At 42.5% G+C, this 18,190-nt stretch overlaps 1 protein-coding gene across 2 annotated transcripts; it reads left to right on the forward strand.

Annotated features, from left to right (window-relative positions):
- Nucleotides 1–69: 69 nt before the first annotated feature.
- nhej1 (nonhomologous end-joining factor 1) lies at nt 70–16,806 on the forward strand. 2 transcript variants are annotated; one of them, XM_073462262.1, is made up of 9 exons: nt 70–116; nt 1,068–1,211; nt 2,307–2,524; nt 2,604–2,825; nt 3,304–3,442; nt 4,277–4,335; nt 15,495–15,657; nt 16,082–16,185; nt 16,469–16,806. In XM_073462262.1, the coding sequence occupies exons 3-9, from the start codon at nt 2,339–2,341 to the stop codon at nt 16,544–16,546; spliced, it is 951 nt and encodes a 316-aa protein (XP_073318363.1). In that variant the 5' UTR covers nt 70–116; nt 1,068–1,211; nt 2,307–2,338; the 3' UTR covers nt 16,547–16,806. The 2 variants fall into 2 exon arrangements, with proteins under 2 accessions (XP_073318363.1, XP_073318364.1); XM_073462263.1 differs by lacking the exon at nt 70–116 and adding an exon at nt 155–230.
- The last annotated feature ends 1,384 nt before the right edge of the window (nt 16,807–18,190 follow it).

Raw genomic sequence — 18,190 nt, forward strand, 5'->3', positions numbered from 1 at the left:
GGTTATTATTATTGTTATTATTGTAAGCGGAACCTTTGAAAGACGCTGTTTCACGTCGGTGTCGGAATCCTCAACTGTCAACAGGAACCAGCGGAGGAGCAGCCTCTGTTATAAACGTCAGTAGTGTTAAAGTCTTATTTCTCTTGTTTTTCTGTGTTATAAGTTGTTGTAGCAGAACAACAACCGAGTCACATTTAATTTTAGTGGCCAGGCGGCAGAAAAACCAACAGGTAGCTGAGTTAGCATGTCGTCTTTAATTCGCTGTAATTTAGCTAGCACACCTTGTAATTTATGACTGAAAGTTTGAATGTTTTTGCAATAAATTTCGCATATTGTGTCAGCAAGATGTCCGCCGAATTGAAGGATAAGATCGCTCCTACAAGTGAAGCCATGGCTTAATTATAAACTATCTCACATTTGCTTATAAGCCAGTTAACTTTAAAATTCAGAGACTTGTTAATTGAGTTTCGTGTGGCGTCCTATGACTCTACCAGCTTCTGTTGTCTTGAATTAGCCCGCAAAACTCCGTTTAAATACCTGTCAGTTTCTGAATACAGACGACATGTCAGCCAACACCTGTAAGTCAGTACTGTGGCTTATTTTCTGCTGTTTTTCGCTGTTTTGCCTCAGTGCACAGTGTAGCTAAGTGACGTTAATCGTAGCTTTTTCCTTTTTCTACTCTGGGAATGCCAAGGTATATAATTGAATTTACACTTGTTAGATAGTCGCCGAATTAAACACAATCTTCTCGTGACCTAGAGAGAGTTTATAATTGTACAGCAGCTTCGAAGAATGTGAGCCGAAAAGCAAGGGAACTTTAAATTCATAGATTTTTAAGTGGAGTTTGGTTTGACGCTCATCGCCTACAGGCGACAGAGGAGCGTGTCAGGACTGATAAGCCTCTAACCGCTGGCATCCGTGCTCAGCTTTGCACGGCCTCTATATTCTGGTCATAAAGTTACTGATTTGGTATTTTTGCGATTTCCAAATTGGCATGAGTCAACCTCTGAGCGGTGCTCTGCGTTTCAAATGGCGACTGACGAGAAATAGCTCGTTTTATTCCCCAGAAACAGGCTCATTACAGATCGGCAGAGAGGAGCAGGAGCTGCCCTGCGGTCTCCCTCCGGGAAGGTGGTGATTATGCGGCCGGGACGGCGTCTGTAGCGGCTGTAACAGATCTCAGGCCGGGCTGTGGGGCGCATTCCTCCGAGGTGAGTGATTAAAGAAAACAGGTTTGATAAAGAGAAAATTGGAGCGTGTTTGTGGCTGCGGCTGTTCACTGGTTTCCACTTCCAGGAACTATCTCAAAACATGCTTCTACCTGTTTTCACCAGGTTTTATTGTTGGATTTTTAAAGTTTACTTTAAAACACAGACTCTCCTGCACCATGAGTCTTCTTACCGCTCCCCTGAAGTGATTCCCACAGTAATATACACTATTATAACCAGGATTCAACAGAAAATGAGTCATTTAAATGAAATATAAATATACTGCTCATGTTAAAGACTCCTCTCTGATATTTCATTCATCTTTGTCTGAAAATACATTGAGAAGATTTGTGTTTTTGAGACTTTGCGGTCTCCATGGGGAAGTCAGTGGTAATAACCAAGCAAAATAATTGTAATTCCTTTAAAATTACCCCCAAATTACCACAATAATTACCTCAAAATCTATTAAAAAATGACCAAAATGATTTAATGATAATATTCTGGGATTTCCAAGAAGCAGTTAGTAAATATCAGGTCATTTCTTTTATACATTTTCAGGAAACGTTAACTGGTTTCTGTTAACTTCTGCTGATAATTATATATTATCACCTACTGACAATGAACGTCATCGAAAACAAAAATCTTAATATCAATCTATTTTCAGACAAACATGACTCAAATATCAGAGGGGATTATTTAATGTACGTGCATTCCAGACGTCAATGTGCTTTTATTTTACAGCAAAAATGTGTGTTTATGTGGATATTCTACATACACAAGAATACTGGCAGATGTATTTATATATCTGAATATTTTACTCCATAATATCGGCCCCAAAACGATCTGATGTGCAGCCAAACACGACACAAATAACGTAAAGTCTGCTAACACGTCATTTCACAGGTCCACAAACTTCATGGTAAGTTGTCAGTGCTAATAACCAAGTAACATATTTGAATTTCCTTAAAATCAACTTGCTGATATTGATACATCTGCAGATATGTTCAGTCAGGAACCAGACATGTTTGGACACATGATTTAACTTGTTTCATGTCCCGTCTTGATCTGCACATCGTCTGACCTTTCCTTCCTGTGTAGCGCGTGTGGTGGAAGCTTGTTTCTGATCCGTGATGGAGGCTTGTGGATCTTCTGCTGAGGTCCTCCTGCAGCGCCCCTGGCTCCCCGTGAGCATCAGCGGCTGCCAGCTCCTCGCCAAGAGCTGGTTTGGGGAGACGGCGTACCACGTCCTGCTGACAGACATGCACTGTGTGTGGGAGGAGAGGATGGACTCAGCGGCCATCCAGGAGCGATCACAGGTACACCGAGGAGAATCAAACATAAAAGATCAACTGCTTGTTTTCTTTTGATAAATAAATCCTGTTCTCTTCCTCGCAGGAGCTGAACAGACGTCTGCGAGCTCCCGTCAAAGCCTTCTTCTCCCACCTGTGTGAGGTGGTTCAGCCCTGTCTGTCGGGAGGTGACGGGCGGGTCGACGGCGAGGCCCAGATTTCCCTGACGCGGCAGGAAGACGGCAACATCAGCATGAAGCTGAAGAGCGAGCTGGCGGGGCTGCCCTTCTACTGGGAGTTTCACTGCACCCCCGCCCCCGTCACAGTGGTACGGCCCGTACAACCTAAAACATTTTTATGACACAAATTAAAATATTAAAAGAAAATATTGATTATCAGATGAAAATGTTGCAGTCTCAGTACAGAAATATTATATTTTATCGGCTTTTAAGATACTTTTTGGAGACTTCTGAGGAAAATGATTTATTTATTTATTACTTAATCTACATAAATAATTTCATGAGGTGAATTCAAGTTTAAAGATTTCCTTGCATGTTAAAACATACAAATTTTAAATTGCAGTGTGATAAAATAACAATAAAAGATAAAACACAATGTGACGTCAGTCAGATAAACGTCTCCACATATTTATTTAAATCATAAAATAACTTGGGACATAAATTAAAGTAAGAGAGTGATTAAAAAAAAAGACAAACATTAAAAACAGTAGTTTGAAATAGTTTAAAATAATCCAGGAGCACATAAACCTCATCAGTTGACTCTGACAGCATCGTGTGTGTTCTCAGGTGTGTGCTCAGCTGGTGCGCCCCCTGCTGGCCATGAGCCACCTGCTGCAGCGGCAGGTGGAGCAGCTCGGAGGGCTGCTGGTGAGGAAGGACGCAGAGATCCAAGACTTCAGAGAGAACGGAGCCACGCTCAGCAGAGGTACACACACACACACACACACACACACACACACACGCACGCATATGTAATATAAAAGGACATAAACATGTTTAAATCGACTCGATCCAGATTGTACTCACTCAGATACCAGCCAACTAAATACACCTGATTTTTTTCATCCAGATCGGTGAATTTTTTCCTGAGATTAACAAAAAAGTGTTGAAAAATCTCACAATGTTAAAGAAAGAGCGACATTTGTTTCTTTATCTGGATCAGCACCAAATGTTAACGGGGTCTATTCTGGGCCAAGACTCATCCTCCATCCAAGTTAGGTGGAAATCTCTTGAGTAGTTTTTATGTTGACAAACCAACAAATCGACCAAAACAAACAAACAACAAACAACCAGACGCAAAAAAGAAGGAACCTCCTTGGCGGAGGTAAAAATAAATATAGGCATTATTTAATTTATAAAATGTGACATAAATGTATATTTCTGTTCTGATTTCCTTTTCTTTCCCAACTTTCTGTGCTGTGATTTGCTTTGAATGTCAGCTCCCTCATTTGAGATAAAAGGAAGAAATGTATCAAGAAATGTAAAAAGAAAACACACATTAATAAGTTTATAGAAATATAAAGATGGGAACACAAAGGGAAAAAAACATACATACAAAGACACACATCTGTTTCCTTGTATGTATATTTAAAGTTAGCATATTTGTAATGGGCCTAAAGAGGTGGAAGTCATTTAATTTAATTTTAATTAGTCTTTATTCTCTTTTAATGAACTTTAACTAACTAATTAATTAACGTTTGATGTGTCACCAGATGTGTCACCTCATGTTTGATGATACTTTGTGTGTGTTTGACCTCAGAGCGGCTGCAGACGGACGTTTTTGAGGAGCAAACCTACAGAGAGGACTTCATGTCAAAGGTGAGAGGTCACACACACACACACACACACACACACACACTCAGCACAGCAGCTTGTTTTTCTCCGGCCCCGTTCCCGATCGTTAGGCGGCTGTGGCGAGCGCGGCAGGAACCACATGATAAAACTCTGCGGCCGCTGTCTCCGCCTGAGACACGAGCAGCGTGACACACTTTCAAGTCGCAGTGCGTTTCCGTCGGCCAATCAGAGCGAGGCGAGGGGTCGACTTCTTACATTTTGTGTGTGTTTACTGTAGTCGGGTGAGGAATTTGTCATCTCTGACTCTGCTGACCCCTGACTCCTACTGTGTGTGTGTGTGTGTGTGTGTGTGTGTGTGTGTGTGTGTGTGTGTGTGTGTGTGTGTGTGTGTGTTTTTCAGATCCACTTGTGGAATTTTCACGTGTCTGTCTGTCGTCTATCTTTACATTTTTATCTTATTCGCGGCTCAGTTTTTATTTAATATCAGTGTGATTTTTATAGTTTTCATTTAGTTTTGAAGTTTTTCTGTTCTGGACCTTGTTTTACTGCCACAATCGGACCAAATACTTCACTGGTTTGAAGCTTATTTTCTATAAAGCCAACAATTAGACCTGCAGAATGATGATCTGCTCTCTTGGTTTATAATTGACACGGACTAAAACATGATTGAAATGTCTTTGTTGGACTTTAGTTGCAAGACAGTCGAGCATGTCTGTTGTTATGCATAAGATCCATAAACAGTATCAGAACTCCACTTGAATCATCTGTTTCAGCCCAGATTGCAAAATTACTTCCTGGTCATTATATTCTTATTTAGTTTGTATATTGTATTTTATTTATTATCTGTCCTCAACAAATCCACGATGGTATTTACACGACTTGACACGAATGATCTGCTCGCTCAGCTGACAGCGACCATGTAAAGATGAGTAAGTGTCCTCGCTGCTCGCTGGTGATCTGACTGTTGTGAGCAGAGTGATTGTTTTCCCATAACTTCGGGAGCTTTTTGTGCTTTTATTGTGAAAGTGACAGCTGGAGGTGATGACAGGAAAGGGTGGAGATAGAGAGAAGAAGACGTCGACATGAGCCTTCAATTTCAACAATCAAAATAAAATGCAGTATCCATAATTCACTCCTCAGAGGGACTTCATGGTGCATTCAGGTGCACGTCGATGTAATTACACAGTGTGTCCACTACAAAAACTGGCTTCAAAGCCCGGAGCCCTTCATCGGGGCTTGGTGCCGACAGGGACGTCATGGTGCGTTCAAGTGCTCCTCAAAAGGATTTTAAATGACAGCTGTCAGTGCTTAACAGTCTGGGGCTAACAATAGCAGAGCCGTCGGTGCTTCTTTACGATATCGACATTTTCCATTTCGTACAGAAACAAAAGTAATTTGATATATCGGCCGACACCAGAGAGCGTGGTGATGTTTCACTGCAGTGTTGTAAGGTTTCTCCAACTTCAGATGCTCTTTGTTCTTCAAGTTTCTCCTCAGAAGAGACACATTGTTTGAAAAATGTCAACTGTGACTTCATGTGCGGGTCGAGGATGTCAGAGAACTTGATCAGAGGGAAATTTCCCTCCGTCAGTCAGTTTTCAGGAAAACACCTCGGTATAATTCACAGTGTGTTTGACTCTTCAGTTGCATCATTTGGTGGTTTTCAGAGAGGAAACCAGTCTGTTTGTTGATGTCGTTTCTGAAAGGACGAACCAGGAAAGAGTCTTTCTTTAGGTTCAGGTACGGAGAGTCATGGAAAGTTACATCAGGGTCACACTGCCGGCTCTGTTTTCTGCCTTCTGGTGATCACATCGTTGGAGCAGGAAGGCGAACGGACAGTCAGAAACCACAGAAGAAGAAGAAGAAATGCTTCAGCGGATCAAAGTCTTCTTCCTCGTGGCAAATTCCACCGGGCTGCGACGAGGCCGCCTCCAGACCAAAGTCCAAACTGAAATAAAACTTGTCTGGGAAAAATGTCGCGTCAAAGAGAGAATCACACACTGCTGGACCGCTGTGTGAGTGTGTGTGTGTGTGTGTGTGTGTGTGTGTGAAGGCGTTTGGCGTGTGTGTGTAGTATTTATCTATCAGGGTAGGACCTCTGCATGCTTCTGTGTGTGTGTGTGTGTGTTTGCGGTCTGTCCACGCAGACACTTGTGTCTCCGTCTGTGTCCATCTCCATGGCAACATTCACCATAAATGTACCTGGTCCCTCGTTCTATATGCAGATAAACACGTTCATCACAACAAATGAAACATTTCTCACACAAAGACAAAGAGATATCTTCAGGTAGATGACACTGACACTGAACTGACACTTTTTACAAGGAAACAAACAACTTCATGTTTTCATTTAATGCTGAATTTACAAGAAGGAGACAATGATTCAGAATCTGTCGTAGATAATGTTTCATAATATCTATAAAGTTTGTCCTCACTTGACAACTCTTAAAATCAGAGGATTTGTTAAGGGAGCCTGGTGATATTGTGGTTACGAGTTTTCCTCTTCTTCTGCTCCTCTTCTTGACCTGCCGATGTTTGCAGGAGCTGTTTGTGAACACACTGTTACAACTGATCCAACCATTGGACTAGTAACCACAGTATCACCAGACTCCCTTAACAAATCCTCTGATTTTAAGAGTTGTTGACATTGATAAACTTTATAAACTTTTTGAAACGCCGTCTCTGACAAATTCTTAATTATTTTTTCCTTCTTGTAAATTCAGCAAATGTTCTGCATGAACTTCTTTCTGTCTTTGTGTAAAAATATTGTGTCTGTTGTTCCAGTTGATGTTTATTTGCGTATAGTGTTGAATTGAGATCCGATCTGATCCGAGAAGGCCTCACATTTACTGTAAAGACTTAGAAGTGTTCTGGTGTTTTCATCTAATTCTTCACCTGGAGGTGAGTAAGCCTTCTTCCCAAAATGTTACTTAAAAATGACGTATATAAATTCTCAGTTACACAGATTAGAGCCACAGCTACAACACAGTCTGTGTGTGTCACCAGCTTCGGTTTCAACTTCAGTTTTTCTTCCTTGAACTTGAACTTCTTTGACATTTACACAGTTATTTACGTTCCTGGTGCCAACAGAGACAAATATCTTCAAAAAAACTCTTCCGCCTCATCGCCCGCTCTTTCACCATTTCCACAAGCGTGTGTGTGTGTGTGTGTGTGTGTGTGTGTGTGTGTTTGCGCCATTTGTGGCCTTCGTTTCCCACACCAAGGGGAGTGAAGGGCAGAGGGACAGTGAAAGAGAGACGATGATGACAGGAGCTGCAGCTTTTATTTTCTACTTCCATGAACGCCCCTCCCCAGCCCGTCACCACACAAACACCCCACCCAGCTCAGGTCAACATTTACATGGGTGGAATTAGCATGCGCTCCCCACTGATACACACACACACACACACACACACACACACACACACACACACACACACACACACACACACACACTTGGGTTTAACTTGGGCACAGGCTAAAGCTGGTCATGGAGCTGAAGGATGAAAAAAATGTTCAAATCCTTTTAGGATCACATCAGCTTCCCTTAGGGCCTAAATTTGGAGTGTGTGTGTGTGTGTGTGTGTGTGTGTGTGTGTGTGTGTGTGTGGTGGCAGCAGCAGCTCATGACCTGACAGAGGGGAGTGTCTGCTCGTCCACACACAGCCGGCTGTGACGCATGCTTTTGGTTTTTCGGAGCTGAGTGTTGGTGTGTGTGTGTCACTGAGGTTGTTTTTTTTTTTTTTTTAATCTTTACATCTACAAGTGTGTGTGTGTGTTTGTGTGTGTGTGTGTGTGTGTGTGTGTGTGTGTGTGTGTGTGTGTGTGTGTGTGTGTGTGTGTGTGTGTGTGTGACGCATGCCTAACCGTACCGAGTCTCGAAGCAGCAGCGTCACACTTGACAGCTCAGAATTGAATTGTCACCGTTCGGGAACGTCGCCCGCTTCCTGTTTCATGAGACGGCGGCTTCACAGCTCCACGGCAACCGTGCAGCAGTTTAACGACATCTGACAATTAGTGGCCACTTCTGACCAAAACACCTCACTGGAGCTGCACAGAAGCACATAATTGAGCCAAGATGTTTCCTTCCAAATTTGGCATTCCTTACTCCAAATATCCTGCTTTTCTCCCTTAAATTGAAAGTTTTTCAGGTCAGGTTTTGTAGAGGGAGCTCGTTTAAAAACAAAGTGAGAATCAATAAGAATTCATTTGTTCTGCACAGTGAAGAGGTGTGCATGTTTCACATAACTGAGTCAAAATGTTGCCTTCCAAATTTGGCCAAATTTCCTGCTTTTCTTCCTTAAATTGAATGTTTTTCAGGTCAGGTTTTGTATTGAGTGAGCTTGCTTAAAAACAAACTAAGAATCAATAAGAAACCATTTCTTCTTCACAGTGAAGAGATTTGCAATTTCCTGCTTTTCTCCCTTAAATTGAACGTTTTTCAGGTCAGGTTTTGTATTGAGGGTGCTTGCTTATAAACAGTGGGAATCAATAAGAAACCATTTCTTCTTCACAGTGAAGAGATGTGCAGTTTTCTGTCTCCAGTAAAAGTAATGATTATGTGCTCAAACGGGTGAAGAAATTATCCCTAAATGCTACGTAGCTTTCCATGTGAAGCGCCGCACTGGCACAACAGGAGGAGTCAAATCCTAATATCTGTTTGCTTCAACCAGAGGCTCTAAGTTAAGAGCAGGGCAGGAAACTTGAGTTTTTTCATCCGCCAACCACAGCGGTGGATTCCAAAATACACACTTTGACTGTGAGCAGCCAAACGTGACTGAAAGAATGAAGAGGAGCTGCAGAGATTGATTTGTTTAACACCTGAAAATCAGAAAAAGACAACTTCTGTTAAAGTTCTGATGCCACTGAATTATAAAAAGCACATGACTGCACACAAAAATACATCTGCATTGCCAAATTATCTGTTAGCACTTCCTGTTTGCAGTGTGCTCATGGATGTACAGACAACTATCACTGGGTCACTGTGATACTGAAGAAAACTTAAAAACATGAAGATTCTAAGGCAAGTTCTGCACATAGAAGGAGCGTCTTTTTTGACGAATTGTAAACGGATTTATGTGCACGTAATTGTGATGGACATCAGAATTAATTATATCCTAGGAAAGTGTAAGTCGCATTGAATATAAAAATATGTGTGTAATGTTTCTGGGTTCAGGTTTGAGTTCTTTTTATGTTTTTTTGGTTGTTTTTACATTTTAAATCAAGTCTCCAGCTGCTTCAGTCGTTTAGCAGAACGCTGCAACTCTGTTTTACTGTGAAGCTCCAGAAATGTTTTGAGGACTACGAGACTTCACCTGACTTTCCATCAACATGAGGGGAGGAGATGATGACTCCATAAATCTGCTTAGAAATCCCCCAAAAAAGACGCTCCCTATATCTGCAGAACTTGCCTTAGAAAAATCATGTTTTTAAGTTTTCTTCAGTATCACAGTGATCCAGTGATGGTTGTCTGTAATTCCACAAGTACACTGCAGACAGGAAGTGCTAACGGCTAATTCGGCAAAGTTTTAATGGCGTTTTGGAGATACTCTCTTGGCTTCACTGCTGACAGTAGTTTAACAGAATTTGGCTGCGATGTCCATTTTGAATTCTGTGAGTTTCCCCTCAGGTGTAAATGGATCATAAAATGTCATATATGAAGCTGTAATCAGTGTTAAGGGGCTGAAAATGAGAGGATTAGCGGAGTAGGAGGAAAGAGAAGGAGGAAAGTGGAGGAAGGTTGGAGCGGTGGCCTCCCTCCGCTTCTTCTCCTCAGTCAATGATTGACTGCTGCTCTCATAAACAGCAGCGAGCAGCTCTTTATCTCACATACCTGAGGAATTCAGGGCCTGGGTGGGAAGAAGGCGAGGCTCAGAGAGGAGGGGTTGATATGAGCGAGGGGTGCTCGCATGAAAGTGATGTTGAACTCTGACAATTTGGCTTCCTGGTTACAATATTCTGCCTCATATTCCTGGTTGTATACGGCGACTTTGAGCTGATTATGACTCTGATTCGATGGCCGAGTTGGACCCGGTCGTTCTCATAAAGATTTACCTGTAAATAAACAACTTCACCTGAAGTTACCTGCCAGTCCTGCTCACCCTCCATCCAGGATCTCACCAAACTCAATGCATTTTTTCCTCCTTTGTTGCCCCTTTCAGCACAAATGTCACTGCAGAGGTAAAAAACAAAAGTCAGAACGCTCTGATTCCAGCTTGTGAAGAGATGATATGTAAGAATTAAATTAAATGTTATGTATTTTGATGAGTTGTGTTACATTATCCCAAATGTTTCTAATGCTTCTGGGTGAAGTAAGATTAAACGTGACGTGAACAAAACTTTCAAACGTTCCTCGAGTTGCATCAGGTTGATAATTTAGAAAAGTTGTTTCGAGGTCTCGTTCAAAACACAGGTTTTGTCACCTCAAACGTGGCTAAAAAAATGTCTGGAAGTCTCGGTTAGAAAATCCTATTTTGTCACCACGAAAACGGCTGAAAAATGTCCCGACATCTTGTTAAAAATACCCTGTTTTGTCACCACAGAATGGCTGGAGACGTCCCAACTTCCTGTCAACAATATCCATCTTTTATCACCACAAACACGGCTGAAAAGTGTCTCGAGGTCTCGGTAAAAACACTCAGCTTTGTCGCCACAAACGCGGCTGGAGATTTGCCAACTCCCTGTTAAGAATATGCGGGTTTGTTGAAACACTGCGGTCCCTCGTCAAAAACATCAAGTGGTTATTTTTGGAGTGATGAGTTTGTCAGCCTCCAAAACTCGAAATTCCCTCCATATAAAAAAAGCAAAAAAACCAATAGTATTTGGTGCTAGTCATAAACATCATCATAAACTGAATATCTTTGGGTTTTGGACTTTAAATCAAGACATTTGCAGACATCACGCTGCACTCTGATGGATATTTTTACTGTTTTCTGACATTTATAGACCGAACACATGAGCAATCATTAGCTCCAGCCCTTGTTCGTAAACAGTTTGAGTGGAGAAACAAAACAAAACCCTCTACACACAGTCGATGCTCCTCGTCCTGTGCCCTCTGTCAGTTGCACACAGTTTCCACAGGGTTGTCCCCGGTCTGGGTCTGTAATTAGGCCCTCTGTGGCCTGGCTGCTCCCCCTCTTCAGCTGCTGGCCGCTGGGCCGAGCCCCAGCCTGGACCGGCCGAGTGCGGCGTCCCGCAAAGACATCACGAGCCTGTGAGCAACATGAGAGCAGAGACACAAAACACGGCTGCAGCACTTGTCGGCACGTGAACACGCCAGACGCAATACTGTATTTTATTTGTGACACTTAACACTTCCTGTTCCAGCAGCAGGACGTGAGCGAGCGGCGCGACGACATCTTTGACATCAGTATCAGTTTAAGATGGAGGTCAGAAGGACTGAAAATATCTGATGCCTTATTGTCCCCAAACACAGCGGCTCAATAACAAGTCAGTCAAACAGTATTTTTAGCTGCTGACATCACTGAACTAAAATGATTTGACCTGACAGGACGACACTGAAGTGACGCCAGCAGAAACACGGCCGGTGTGAAGCAAAGGTGAAGACTTCACTCCCATGATCCTCTCTGCTTTTTGACATCGTCCTCACCTCATCTGCCTTTCACCTCACCTCTGTCCTCGTCTGCTGTCGTCACGTCTCCCTTCGGGGTCGTGACACACAGAAAGCTGCTAATCTGAGTCCAGAGTTTACCTGACGTCCCTGAAACGGTCACGACAGAACAGCAGACACCAACTCTGCAGGCGGAACAGAGGGTTCTGATTCAGTCCGCTCATCAGGACAAGAGCTGGTGTCAACTTCAGGTGTGATATTCAACTGATGCACTAAACTGAAGCACTAAAACAGGAGCGAGCTGTTTTCGGCATCACTACAATGTTGGTTGTATCTGCAAATGTTAAACTTCTATCGGTCGTCTACCAGATTCAGGACTTTTGTGTCGACTACAGATTGTTCTGTATTTTAAAAGCGTGACTCCACAGACAGAAAGAGCAAAGTCAGTTCTCTGGACACGAAGCACCACTTCCTTTTTCTGCAGAGAAAGTCCAGTCGTATTTAAACTTAACATTATTTAAATGCTTTCCAGCAGTGAAGTCCGTCTGACTGGCTGGTTGGTTGTTTGGTTGACTGGCTGGTTGGTGATTTAGTTAGCTAGATAGTTGGTTAGTTCCAGCAGTGGTCCAGGCAGTCGTGTGTTACTGTTTCTTGATTGGTTGTTGCCCTTTCAAAATGAATGTGCGTGAACATTTATGTCACCAGGGGACGATTTCTTCACACCGAAGCTTTTTCTCTCACGTCACTCTTACTTATCTAACAGTGCTTCCACCAACGTCTACAGAAGTTACACTGCCAAAGGAATATTCTGCCGTTTTTTTGCACATGAGCATTTCACATCATAAACTCGACCACCGACAACCACAGCACTGAATATCAGTTTATGACTTCAGTATGAGAATGTGTGCTAATGATGGTGTGAGGGTTTAAACATCGGCTCTGTTCTAACTGAAGGCAGTTGTGTGTTTTTGGTACTCATAGGATCTCAACATACACACTCTTAAATGTGGCTTTTTTCAAAGGGACTCTGGTATATTTTGTGTGTTCTGAATTAAAATCTTGAAGCTCGTATTAAGGGTGAGGGAAGGTCCGGGAATCAATCGACAGATGGACAACTGGGACCAGATCTGGAGGGATGAAACCTGGAGCAGTAACTTGGTTGAGCTCTCGTCCTCCTCTTCTTCTTCGCTCTTCAGCAGTTCAGTCCGCCAGTTGTTTTCCAAAGACCTCGTGACCTCGACTCCTCGGGGTTCAAACGGAGAGCGTCACTCGTGGGATTGGGGACGGGAAGCTGAGGTCACGGCGAGAGAAATGGAGGTGGAGAGTAAACATGAGGTCAGCGGCAGAGATGAGGATGAGGAGAGCGAGTGTGAGACTCTCCGGCACCTGAAAAACAACAGCAGCAGCAGCAGCAGCAGCAGCAGCAGCTCGTCTAAAAGCAGAGCTGTTTACCTGCTAATAATAGAGACGCACCAGCAGGCTGCCAGCTCTGCCCTTCCTCTCAACACCTTCCCCACATCATTCTTTGCTGTGGGGCAGGAGATGTTTGGAGGAGTGGCCACCAGGTGAGCCCTCCTCCTCCTCCCTCGTTGTTGGAGGACTTTGTTCGGTTACAAGAGCAGGGAGGAACTTTCCAGAGCAATACTTGGCCCGACAAAACAGGCGAGAGGTTATTGACCTGCTGTAATCACCTTTTTATTCCATGTCTGGCGTTTCTTTTCTGGTCGGCAGCAGCTCATAACAATCCCCTCGCCGCTGCGTTCACACCCTGTGGCCATTTTTGTACCCTTCCTAAAATAAAGAGCGGTATGGAAGCCCCGCGGGGCCAATAAAAGTACTCACGTTAATCAAATGATTGGATTTTGTGATGGGGGGAGTCAGGATTCTCCAAACCCACAGTTCATTTTGAGTATTGATTCTGATTTAATTTAGTCTTTTTTATTTTTAAAGATAAACCGATCACTGACAGCTGTCATTCACACTCTGGAAGTCTTCTTTAAAAAGAAAAAGGTTATTTACAACAACAGCTCGACTTTATCTTGGAGGCTTTTTACAGGTTAGAGATTAATAATATTCACAAAAAAAAAAAAACCAGCCGTCAGGGAAGAGAAATTCAGTTTGTAACAAAGTTCGGCTTCTCAGATCTGTCCAGAGTGAACCCTCTTTCTAAACAAATCAATAAAAGATCTCTGAAAGAGAAAAATAAAGCGAACATCTCTGTTTATTTTTGTTTCAGTCAGATTATTGATTAAAATATGAGCACGACAATCATGCACTGTTTTTATCAGCTTTAAGTTCATTATCCAGTCAATAAATAATAATATAAAATACCCGTAAAACTCTGCAGGACATTTAATCAACAAAGTAAATAAGACATATTAACATTTAGGTATAAACTGTCTAATCGAGGCCGACAGATCATCAGCCTCCTCACAACGATCTCATGACACCGACTCAACATCAGTGTTTTTATTTTCAGTGATTTGTTTTGTTTCTTCCGCTGAATGAAGAGGAACGGCTTCAAACGAAGAAATAAGACGGTTGATTTTTGCTCTTCAGCCGGATCTGACAAATTGAGCTCAACATTCAGATCAAATAATGTGAAGTGAGCTGGTTGGCAGCCAGAGAGAGGAAGAGGAGGGTGAGGAGGAGGAGGAGGAGGGTGAGGAGGGGGACCGACGGGGGAGGAAGGTGAATAAAAAGAGAGGATAAGGTGGGCTTTCTGCTGCTCTCTGTCCCCCTCAGCACATTGGTTTCTCTGTGCCCAAAGCAGAACTAAGCCTCACCAGAGCATTTACATTTATTTTTACGATATTTAAACAAACAAATAACAAAAATAAATCAATGCGAAACCTCGAAACCTGACCAAAGTGTGTTTAGGAGCCCCTCTGCCCTGACAGCGAGCGGGAGACCACCAATTTCTCCCGGTCAATATTTGAGGAGCTAATTTGGAGAGTTTGTCCTCTCGGTCGGGGGAAAAAAAGAAGGATTTAGTGAACGGCCGGTGTTTTTCTACGCGTCGGCCGTGCGTTTGCATAATGTCGCAGGAGTTTACACGCACCCTTATCTGTCAGGCCTGTGGCTGACGGAGTGTGTGTGTGTGTTTCAGTTGTTCCTGCCTCACCTGCGGTCAGCTGTGCCAATAATGCAGCTTTGATTAGAGGCTTATCGCAGCGCCGACACACCCTGCATCACACCTCGGACATGTGACTCCCACAGCGCGGCCATAAAACAAACAGTGGAGCTGCGTCACAAGGACACTTTGATGTTTCTGAGTTCACGCACCTGATTACTTCGTTTCATTAAAAATGTATTTATCGGGTTTAAAGTCGTGGAACTGAGCAGGTCGACTGAAAGAGTAAAAAAAACCCTTATCTAGCTTAAAGGGACAGTTCACCCACCTCCCTGTAGTGTTATTTATCCATCTTGATTGTTTAGGTGTGAGCTGCTGGAGATATCAACCGTTTCTCCAAAGTAACTCGACGTGTGGAGCTCAAAGCACCAAAAAACAGCAACGTCTCTTTCCAGAAATGACCCGTTTATTCAAGATAATCTATGGACATTGTTTTTGACACGTATATTAAAGATTTTGACCCCATCTATCATTTTCCAGACTCTTCCTCAGCTGTGCTCTGAACATCAGGACGCTCTGGGCTTCAGCGACGACCTCCAACACCTGTACGCCGCCATCGTCGCCCACGGCAACACACGGAAACGCAAACGGTCAGAGGAGGACCAGCCGCCCGCTGAGGAACCAGACCTCGCCTCGTCTCTGGGTCGGTTTGATTTAAAGTCTGAAATGCTTTGAACTCTCACTCACACTCGTTCACACCTGGTATGAAAATATGATCTTTACCCGGATTATTAATCGTCTGACGTTGGATTCACGCTCACACCCTCTCGGTATCGTCACTGAGCTCAGGTCTCTGTCCTCCTGCACGTTCTTCATTATTTGTCCTCTCTTGTAAATTCAGTAATGAAGTTATTCCTTTAAAACATAAACTGTGAATTAGAAGGTGCGTGGTTGTACTTTGCACAGTAGGTAACAAATCCGTGGTGTATTTCGATGTGGGGAGAATATGAAAACGTGGACAAACTGATGGACGTCAACAGGATTGTGTCCTCGCAGTGCAAAAGAGCAAATGTTTCCTGATTCTTCCACATTTAAAGAACCTAACACATGTTAACATGTGACTCCAGGTGGATCCATCAGCGGTGACACAGGTGAGGTCAGAGAGCAGAGCCTCAACAGGCAGGTGAACGCAGCTGGAGCCAAGATGGCCGACCGACCCACAGTCAAACAGGTAGGACGGGGAGGCGACTGCAGAAGCTTCTAGATAAGTTCAGATAACTTGTCTTAATTTGTTGTAATATTTTCTTATCTGACCTTAACTTAGTTTAACTTAGTTTAACTGAGCTTAACTTCAATTAACTTATATGATCTTTGGTTAACTTAACTTATCTTAACTTATCCGAGCTTAGCTTAACTAAAGTCATAACTTTTAAAGAACATCATAAAAAGTATAAAAGAATGTAAATAATAATAATATTAATACTAAAAACAAACATCCGTCTTCTCCTTTTCAGTCTCTTCGCGTCACCTCCGAGCCTGCAGAGCGACCGTCCTCCAAACCAAAGAAGAAGAAAGTCGGGCTGTTCAGATGAGACGCACAGAGGCGACCATTAAGAACTTCACAGGAAAAAGTGTCGTTTTTACATTTGATGAAAAATCATCTTTTCTTTTTAAACTTTTATTCTGAAAGACGTTTTTATTGTTCGGTTTTAATTAAGGTTTAGTTTTGTTTATACTTTTAGAATAAATGTGTAATTAAATGTTTTTTTTAATCAATTTTGTAAAATAAAGTCTGGATTTTGGGGTTTTAGAGAAGTGAAACAAGCTGTCGATTAAACAATGATAAAAAATATGAATGTTTCTGTCCGTTATTAACAAAATCGACTACAGCTGAAACTGTTTTATCCAAATTTAGTCTGAAAAAAAATGTTTTCAAGCATCCAGATCTTAGTAATGATGTTTCTTGTGTGTTAAAACCTCATATTCATCTGTTTGTGTCTAAAAATCCACTTTGAAGTCGTTTGTTTCCTCCTGAGCTCAGACAGACGGACGGAGGGATGGAGGGAACATAATGAGGCGGCGGCGGTCGATAAAGCGCCGCTGTCCTTTTTCAGAGCACAGTGAGATGTTGACTCAAGGTGTTGCAGCATCTCGGGAATGCTATTGAAGTTTTGGTTGAAAAGTCACTGTTTGCCTGCTGCATTTCAAGAGTTTCTGTGCGACAACGTTACCGAAGAGTCGCGTCATGTCAGCTGGAAATGCAGAGGATGTTTAAATATTATTTGGTAATAATTTGAGACCCTCACTTTCCTAATAATTTCCTGGAAAGAAGCTGGTGTATTACATTTGTGCTTCGGTGACCAAGGAACAAGAAATATAAGATATATTAAAGTTAACTCAATATTTTGGGCTGTTTGTGGCAGAGAAGACATTTGATGACATCACCTTGTTCTCTCAGATATTTTACTGGACATTTGTATGATGTTTTATCAACTAAACAATCGAGAAATAATTAACAGAATTAACAAACATGAAGATAATTGTTAGTTGCAGGCCTAAGGGCCACATTAAAGGAGCAGTTCACCCAAAAATTAAATGTCAGTCACCATCTCCTCCTGATGATATAAAGTCAGGTGAAGTCTCGTAGTCCACAAAACATTTCTGGAGCTTCACAGTAAAACAGAGTCGCGTAAAACGTAGAAAAAACAACTACCAAGTCATAAAATGGATCCGTACAACTCGTCCGGTTTAATCCAAGTCTCCAGAAGTTAATCTGGACACAGACGTGACACATATTTAATTTGAATTACACTTCCATAAAAACAACGCTTCTCATAAATGCAGAATTTGCCTTGGAAACATCATGTTTTTAAGTTTTCTTCAGTATCACAGTGATCCAGTGACGGTTGTCTGAACATCCATGAGTTCACTACAAACAGGAAGTGCTGACAGCTGATTCTGCAGACTTTTAATGGAGTGTTTATTTTGTTGTTGTTATTGTTTTTTTTACATGTTGAGCCCCGAAACTTCACCTGACTTTCCAGCAGCATGGAGGTGACGAGACAGTGACTGGATTTTCATTTTTTGGATGAACTGTACCGAACAATCGCTGAGCCTCAGTTTGGGTCGTTAACGTTAGTGTGACGTCACTATAAGGGGTCCACACAGGTGCTCGGAGGTGTGTTGCCTCCTCACCTGCAGCTCAGACTGTTACGTCACGCTCAGATCCTCCAGAT

The sequence above is a fragment of the Pagrus major genome, chromosome 24, assembly GCF_040436345.1.
Source record: "Pagrus major chromosome 24, Pma_NU_1.0".
Lineage (NCBI taxonomy): Eukaryota > Metazoa > Chordata > Actinopteri > Spariformes > Sparidae > Pagrus > Pagrus major.

Excerpts from the sequence above, each read along its gene's own strand:
- nhej1 (XM_073462262.1), top strand. The coding sequence starts at position 2,339 with ATGGAGGCTTGTGGATCTTCTGCTGAGGTCCTCCTGCAGCGCCCCTGG. Across the intron at positions 2,826-3,303 it reads CCCCCGCCCCCGTCACAGTG|GTGTGTGCTCAGCTGGTGCG; the intron begins GTACGGCCCGTA and ends GTGTGTTCTCAG. Across the intron at positions 15,658-16,081 it reads AGACCTCGCCTCGTCTCTGG|GTGGATCCATCAGCGGTGAC; the intron begins GTCGGTTTGATT and ends ATGTGACTCCAG.